At 45.7% G+C, this 9,155-nt stretch overlaps 1 protein-coding gene across 1 annotated transcript; it reads left to right on the forward strand.

Moving 5' to 3' along the window:
* Positions 1-8,080: 8,080 nt before the first annotated feature.
* LOC144611109 (putative G-protein coupled receptor 142) lies at positions 8,081-8,893 on the forward strand. The gene has a single exon (XM_078430180.1). The coding sequence runs from the start codon at positions 8,081-8,083 to the stop codon at positions 8,891-8,893; it is 813 nt and encodes a 270-aa protein (XP_078286306.1).
* Positions 8,894-9,155: the final 262 nt, after the last annotated feature.

Below are 9,155 nucleotides of genomic sequence, written 5' to 3' on the forward strand. Positions count from 1 at the left end.
AAGATCTCGGAGAAAATCCACGCAGGTCACGGGGTGAACGTACAAACTCCGTACAGACAGCACCCACAGTCGGGATCGAACCCATGTCTCCGACGCTGCATTCGCTGGAAGGCAGCAACTCTACCGCTGCACCACCGTGACCGCCCGAGTTGCAGACAATGAGATTCGACAAGACAATTTTGAAGATAGTACGACGACCTGGGTGGGGGGTGTTCAGAGAGAGAGGGGATGTAATGGTTACTTGAACCTAGAGAAATCAATATTTATACCGCTGGGTTGCAATCTCCCAAGTCAAATATGAGGTTTCTCTTCCTCCAATTTTGCGTTGGCCTCACTCTGTCAATGGAGGAGGCCCATGACAGAAACGTTAGTGCGGGAATGGGAAGGGGCATTAAAATATTTGGCAACCGGGCGATCAGGTAAGCACAGTCCGCCTACATGCTGTGAGTGTGCACTTCGATCGTGCAGATCGTTCGATCGTGCAGGTGTTGACAAAATATGCAGGAAGGAACTGCAGATGTCCACATACCCCTGAGCCCCCCCCCCCCCCCCCACTCCCCAACAACTTCCAAGAACCCCGACAGTATTTTAGTGTGAGGCAGAGGTTCACTTGCACCTCCTCCAACCTCATCTACTGTATCCGCTGTTCCAGGTACGGACTGCTATATATCGGCGAGACCAAGCGCAGGCTCGGCGATCGTTTCGCTGAACACCACCGCTCAGTCCGCCTAAGCCTACCTGATCTCCCGGTTGACAAACACTTTACCTCCCCCTCCAATTCCCACATTGACCTTTCCATCCTGGGCCTCCTCCATTGTCAGAGTGAGGACCAGCGCAAATTGGCGGATCAGCACCTCAGGCGGTGATGTACACCGTGCATTATTGCGTCACGCTCTCCTGGTTCCTGCACTTTAATCACCGGCTCTGACCTTCCGACCATCGAAGGGATTTACCGGAGCCGCAGACTCAATAAAACATTGTGCATCATCAGAGACGCACACCAACCTGGCCACGCATACATTTCACCCCTGTCATCGGGAAGAAGGTACAGGAGCCCGAAAACTGCAACGTCCAGGTTCACGAACAGCTTCTTTCATTTAGCCATTCGGCTATTAAACACGAGAAGCTCAGAACTACATAGACTATTATTGTTATTATTGCACTATTATTATCTGTTTTTTTGTGCGGATGGATGATTATGTGTGCGTGTGTGCGTATGTGCTTGTGGAAATGTCTGCGTGTATTTGTGAGCACGTATTTTTATATATATATATACACACTGAATTTTTTTATCTCTCTCGTTTTTTATATTGTTTACAGTGCACTATGTTCTGTTGCGATATTCTGTTGCGATCTTGTAAGTAAGAATTGCGATGTTCTAACTGGGACATGTGAGAATAAAACACTTGAATGAGTGTTGACACTCTTGACAGTCTTGACAGGAGGCACTAAATATGAAAATTGTCTTTCAGTCATGGCAGTACTTATTGCTGCCCTTGGCCTGAGCGAGATACCTACCAGATATTCCAACATTAACTCACCAGTGTCCTCTATGAACCCACCGCTTGGCCTGAGGTAACCACTGAACCTTTCAGCCAAAGCTCCCTGCCTGTATTTTTTTTATTCTGTTGTGTAACATGTTATTGTGAATTGCTGTTCCCAATTGATGCATTATCCTGGGAGCATTTGACGTAATTTGTTTGTTCAGTCAGTCTAACTAAAATTAAAGACCAGGAGACTGCTGTCGCTCGGGAATTCTGTCCTCTATATTAGGAGATGTGTGGACATCTCATCACTGGTGTGACACGGGGCCGCTGTGTTACATCAAGCGCGGAATCTCACTTTTGCGAAAAATGGAAAATTGGATATTGGGTCAAATAATGGCCATTTACTATCCCGTTCTGGCAGCTGTTGGTGTTCCCGGTGAGTCGACATTCATTTATACGAATGGTCTTCATCTTGTTGACTCTAACGATGCCGCCGTTTACTGCCTGGCACACGTATGTTCACGCAGGAAGCTGCATATTCGGGAACCTTTAGGAAAGCATAAAGTTCCATGAACACTCAAGCTCAGGCTGCATCTGAGGACCGAAAGGTTGTGACCCGCAACGTCGCCTATCCATCCCCTCCTAAGATGCAGCCTAACCCGGTGAGTTCCTCCGCTTACATCCCCGTGGTAGGAAAACTGATTTGTCTAACTTCAAGTAACCCTTGCATTCCCTCTCTCTCCATCCCTCCCCCACCTACGTCGTCCAACTTCAAAGTCGTCTTGTGAGCCATTGTCCGTACTCTTTCTCAACTAACAACTAACCCGTCTCCTTACTCACAGTTACTTTTTTGCATATCTTTGTTTCAATTGTTAAATATCTCTCAATATCACCGTCAATATCTTTCGTTTCCCATACCCCTACCTCGCCGTCTGGAGAAAGGTCTCGACCCGAATCGTCACCTGTTCCTTTTCTACAGAGATGCTGTTTGACTCGCAGTGTTACCTCTGCTTTTTGTGCCTATCTTCTGGTTAAACCAGTACCTGCAGTTCCTTCCTACAGAGAGTACCTACGTCACTTCCATTTAGACACTGATGGTTTTGTTGCATTCTCTCTGTACACTGTGATACAGTATTTACCCAATCCTAACGTCGTTGCTTTCGAGTTAACATCCCAGTAGCAATATAAAATATGATCTCAGGCAAAGTTTTTTGTTGCAAATGTGAATGTGTGAGCGAATGCTGGTGCCGTGTCAGCAGTGACTTTTCGATTTTATTCGGTAAGTTTGAGCAATGTGAGAAGAGCAGGATAACAGGGCGCCCATATAGACTGTGAGGCAACCACTAATTTAAGACGGGAATGAATTCCTCGATTTCCCGCCTTTTCGAATACTGACTCGAAATTAGCTTGTGTAGGAAAGAACTGCAGATGCTGGGTTAAATCCAAGGTAGACACAAAATGCTGGAGTAACTCAGCGGGACAGGCAGCATTTCTGGAGAGAAGAAATGGGTGACGTTTCTGGTCGAGACCCTTCTTCCGACTGAAGAAGGGTCTCGACCCGAAACGTCCCCCATTGCCTCGAAGTTAGATTGGTGTGTAAAGACGTTCCTTCCATTTCAGGAAATTTAGATCAGACCACAAATCTGACCTTTAGAAAATGGTTACGTGTTTGATGTAGCAACTTGCTATAGTTTCATATCTGATCATCTGTTTATGGTTATGGGCGCTGTTGAAACGTTACACATTCGCGAAATAAATTCCGACTGGTTATTTGCCTGTTGGAGCTTTGCTTCAAGGAACGGATTTTTAATTCTCAGCGCTGTTGTGTTCATAAAGGTGTTTCTATTGAAGAAATGTCTTTCACTCTTGGAGCAAACTGCATTATGGTCTCGACCGAGAGTACATCAGGAATCAACAGAATACATTTAAATCACCGTCTAGATAAACTTACAGCCTAACAATCGCATGTTCTTCGAGAATGTCTATGGGTTATGTCTGAAACGTGAATTGACCGGTGCACAGTGGATAACGCCTGACTCAAATTTAATTTCTCCATCCGGGCACTACTGTTAAAGGCTGCAGGTTGATATCACCTTCAATAAACGGTGAGGTGCATTCGGTTGATTCACGTTTACAATAACTTTGTCGTTCTTCGTAGTGATATGTTCGATTTTAGCATCACTTCTCTCTGATCCAATATTCAGTGAACGAGCTGAATTGGTCAACGAAAATCACACTACACCTGCCAGAAAATGTCTTCACGAATCGAGGGAAACAGCATACTAGCACTTAACGCGATCACCGCCGTTCAACCCACTTCTATCAGTCATTCGTCCAACCCAGTGGATCCAGTGGGTTCTTGATTAATGCGGCTGTCAATGATTATGGGAATTAGGGAAACATATATCAGCCAAAGGCGCAAAAGGCTAATTCTGCAGGTTTTACCTATGAACACACGAACTTACCTTCCACTTTCTCATTGGTAGACACTAAATGCTGGAGTAACTCAGCGGGTCAGGCAGCATCTCGGGAGAGAAGGAATGGGTGACGTTTCGCGTCGAGGCCTTTCTTCAGAATGAAACGTCACCCATTCCGTCTCACCCGAGATGCTGCCTGATCCGCTGAGTTACTCCAGCCTTTTGTGTATACTTTCGATTCAAACCAGCATCTGGAGATTCACAGTTCATACTGCCACCCAGCTTTGTATCATCTCCAATTTTGCTACTGGCACTTTTAATCCCTTCATCCAAGTCATTAATGTGTATTGTAAATAGCTGCGGTCCCAGCACCGAGCATTGCGGTACCCCACTAGTCACTGCCTGCCATTCTGAAAGGGACCCATTTATCACCTCTCTTTGCTTTCTGTCTGCCAACCAATTTTCGATCCATGTCAGTACCCTACCCCCAATCCCATGTGCTCTAATTTTTCCCACTAATCTCCTATGTGGGACCTTGTCGACGGCTTTCTGAAAGTCAAGGTACACCACATCCACCGGCTCACTCCAGTCAATTTTACTAGTTACATACTCAAAAAATTCCAGAAGATTAGTCAAGCATGATTTCCCCTTCGTAAATCCACGGTGACTCGGAACGATCCTATTACTGCTATCAAAATGATCCGCAATTTCGTCTTTTATAATTGACTACAACATATTCCCCACCACGGATGTCAGACTAACTGGTCTATAATTTCCATTTTTCGCTCTCCCGCCTTTCTTAAAAAGTGGGATAACATTAGATACCCTTCAATCCACAGGTACTGATCCTGAATTTATAGAACATTGGAAAATGATCACTAATCCGTCCACGATTTCTGGAGCCACCTCCTTAAGTACTCTGGGATGCAGAGAATCAGGCCCTGGTGATTTATCAGCCGTCTACCCAACACCATTTCCTGCCTAACGTGAATTTCCTTCAGTTCCTCCATCACCCTAGGATCTCTGGCCACTAGAACATCTGGGAGATTGTTTGTATCTTCCTTAGTGAAGACAGATCCAAAGTACCGGTTCAACTCGTCTGCCATTTCCTTGTTCCCCGTAATAAATTCCATGGCTTCTGCCTTCAAGGGACCCACATTTGTCTTGGTCATATTTTTCCTCCGCATACCTAAAAAAAGCTTTTACTATCTTCCTTTATATTATTGGTTAGCTTACCCTCGGTATCTCATCTTTTCTCCCCGTATTGCATTTTTAGTCAGCTGATGCTCTTTAAAAGAGTCCCAATCCTCTGCCGTCCCACTCTCCTTTGCTATGCTATGCTTCTTCTCTTTTATTTTTATGCTGTCCTTGACTTCCCTTGTCAGCCACGGGTGCCTCGTACTCCCCTTCGATGCTTTCCTCCACTTTGGGATAAATTGATCCTGCAACTTCTGCATTATTCCCGGGAATACCTGCCATTGCTGTTCCACCGACTTCCCTGCTAGGGCCTCCTACCAGTCAAATATGGCCAGCTCCTGCCTCATGCCTCTGTAATCCCCTTTGCTATACTGTAAACGGACACTTCCAATTTCCCCTTCTCCCTCTCAAGTTGTACAGTAAAACATCATATTATAATCACTGCCTCCTAATGGCTCTTTTACCTTGAGTTCCCTCATCAGATTAGATTCATTACACAACACTAAGTCCAGAATTTCCTCCTTCCTCCCTCGTAGGCTCCAGGACAAGCTGTTCTCAGAATCCATCTCGGAGGCATTCCACAAACTCCCTTTCCCTTCCCTTTGGCGCTCTTTTTAAACGGACTTTTACCTGCAATTCACACTTACTGACTTTCAGCCAACGGTCTTCCTTGCTGCTACTGCTGCTCTCCCAACCGTTACTGAATGATTGCTTCCGTCCCTTTGGCGCTCTTCTTTAAACGGACTTTTACCTGCAATTCAAACTTATTATTTTCAGCCAACTGTCTTCCTTGGTGTAACTGCTCCTTGTCTAAATCCCACTACACATACGCCTTGCCCATTGGCTGCACCTTACGTTTTCCAGACCAACTTCGCCTCTCCCTCCAAAGCTTGTGCGAATACAAAGGGGTTTCAGGCAGAGTGTGGTACATCACCACCAGTCCTCACACGAACCACACTCTGCCTGAAACCCCTTTGTATTCGCAATGACTCGGTCCTTTTTCACCTATCTTCTGCACTTTCCCCTTAATCAGTTATGCCTTTCAAAACCATCATAAAATTAGCTTGCCCATTTAACGTCGCACAGTTATTCCGTGCAGTCATATCATATCATCATCATATCATATATATACAGCCGGAAACAGGCCTTTTCGGCCCTCCAAGTCCGTGCCGCCCAGTGATCCCCGTACATTAACACTATCCTACACCCACTAGGGACAATTTTTACATTTACCCAGCCAATTAACCTACATACCTGTACGTCTTTGGAGTGTGGGAGGAAACCGAAGATCTCGGAGAAAACCCACGCAGGTCACGGGGAGAACGTACAAACTCCTTACAGTGCAGCACCCGTAGTCAGGATCGAACCTGAGTCTCCGGCGCTGCATTCGCTGTAAAGCAGCAACTCTACCGCTGCGCTACCGTGCCGCCATAGTGATAGTGTTTCCCCATGATAGCATGATAGTGTTTCCCCAAGCATTTAGTTTAATCGGCTTGAAGTAATATTGTGGAAGGGTTTTTATTTTACATGCATTATGTTGATAAAGAAAACAGTTCGACCAGGCGAGTTTTCCAAGCTATAGCGTATACCCCTTGTATCACAACTGACTCCAGTGTCTATACAACAACAGTTATTTATTTTGAAGAAAGGTGTCAAGTTAGGAAGAGGGGATGTTCAACGAGATCTGGGTGTCCTAGTGCATCAGTCACTGAAAGGAAGCATGCAGGTACAACAGGCAGTGAAGAAAGCCAATGGAATGTTGGCCTTCATAACAAGAGGAGTTGAGTATAGGAGCAAAGAGGTCCTTCTACAGTTGTACCGGGCCCTGGTGAGACCGCACCTGGAGTACTGTGTGCAGTTTTGGTCTACAAATTTGAGGAAGGATATTCTTGCTATTGAGGGCGTGCAGCGTAGGTTCACTAGGTTAATTCCCGGAATGGCGGGACTGTCGTATGTTGAAAGGCTGGAGCAATTAGGCTTGTATACACTGGAATTTAGAAGGATGAGGGGGGATCTTATTGAAACATATAAGATAATTAGGGGATTGGACACATTAGAGGCAGGAAACATGTTCCCAATGTTGGGGGAGTCCAGAACAAGGGGCCACAGTTTAAGAATAAGGGGTAGGCCATTTAGAACGGAGATGAGGAAGATTTTTTTCAGTCAGAGAGTGGTGAAGGTGTGGAATTCTCTGCCTCAGAAGGCAGTGGAGGCCAGTTCGTTGGATGCTTTCAAGAGAGAGCTGGATAGAGCTCTTAAGGATAGCGGAGTGAGGGGGTATGGGGAGAAGGCAGAAACGGGGTACTGATTGAGAGTGATCAGCCATGATCGCATTGAATGGCGGTGCTGGCTCGAAGGGCTGAATGGCCTACTCCTGCACCTATTGTCTATTGTCTATTGTCTATTGAAAGACACACAACGTGCAGGAATAATTTAGCGGGTCAGCCAACATCATTCGAGAAAACGGATAGACGACGATGAAGCAAAGCCCTCTGCAGTGCCCCACGTGGATTCACTTCTACTTGGACCCTCACAATTCCCCCTCCACATATCTTCCATCCTCTGGCCTTATCCTCTAGCAACTCTTCAATCCCCTTGTATCAAATCATCTCTCGTTTTATTCAGCAATCTACCTATCATCGCCCCATCCCGCCCGCCTGCATTCAGCCGCTACATTCCATGCATTGCATTGCAACTCCTCCCTTAAGCCTTTCATTTACACCTGCAATCAGTCTGAAGGCGCCGACTGGAAACGTCATCTATCCATTTTCTCCATGGATGCTGCCTGACACGCGGAGTTACTCCCGCAGCTTGTCATTTTTTTAATGGTAAAACAGTTTCTGCGGCACAAGTAGTCAGTGATCTCGGGTATGACTTTCTTCCTTTTTTCTTTCGCTTGCAGTGAACATACTGACGATTGTGATCCTGTCCAGAAGGAAGTGCGGTCTCTCGAAATGCATCACTCGCTACCTGGTGGGGATGTCAATGGCCGATCTCCTGGTCATCATCACCGACGTCTTATTGAGAGCAGTTGTAGTTATGTATTTTCCACGTTCATTCCTGAACATCACGCCTGTCTGCTCCACTAACTTTGTCCTAGTTGTTGCAGCATCGCTAATTTCTGTCTGGTTCACGGTCGCGTTCACATTGGATCGATTCGTGGCCATTTGCTATCAGAATGTGAAAGCAAAGTACTGCACCGAGAGAACGGCGACAGTTATTATGGGGCTTGTGAGCGTATTTAGCTGTTTAATAAGTGTGCCCATGTATTTTGCTATGGACCCAGAATACAATGCGGACAATATACCCCGGGGCTGCGTCTTGAAACAGGCGTTCTTATACTTAACTTCATGGGCTTCATTTGAGATGTTCATGTACACATTAATTGCGTGGTTCCCGTTCCTTCTGCTGTTGTTGCTCAACTCGCTGACCGCCAGACACATTTTAATGTCCGGTCGCATTCGCAGAGGGCTCCGGACCCGTAATAGTGGAGATAATGACAAGGACTCGGAGATGGAGAACCGAAGGAAATCCGTTGTTCTCCTCTTCTGTATATCTGGCAGTTTTATGTTGCTATGGAGCACAGAAGTAATATACGTATTGGCCGAGCGTGTATTCGGGGCTACGTATGTTAAGGACAGTGATTTCGAATCAGTCGCGATCATGCTTCAAGTTCTGAGCACCTGTACAAATACGGGGATTTATGTCCTGACACAAAACAAATTCAGAGAGCAGGTGAAAAGCACTGTGAAGTACCCAGTATATCTAATTGTAAAATTAGTTAAAAAATAAAAATCCTTGATCATGCCTCACTTTCACAGGAGAGAGCTTGACAACATATTTCATATAATATGGTGCCCAGAACTGAACACAATACTGTAAATGCGGTCTGATCAACTTTTATAGAAATGCAGCATATTATCCTTATTTGCAGACTCAATACTTTGACTGAGTGACAATAGACAATAGGTGCAGGAGGAGGCCATTCGGCCCTTCGAGCCAGCAACGCCATTCAATGTGATAATGGCTGATCATTCTCAATCAGTACCCCATT

Source organism: Rhinoraja longicauda, chromosome 39 (genome assembly GCF_053455715.1).
Source record: "Rhinoraja longicauda isolate Sanriku21f chromosome 39, sRhiLon1.1, whole genome shotgun sequence".
NCBI lineage: Eukaryota > Metazoa > Chordata > Chondrichthyes > Rajiformes > Arhynchobatidae > Rhinoraja > Rhinoraja longicauda.

Coding starts and splice junctions, on each gene's coding strand:
- LOC144611109 (XM_078430180.1), top strand. CDS start 8,081: ATGTCAATGGCCGATCTCCTGGTCATCATCACCGACGTCTTATTGAGA.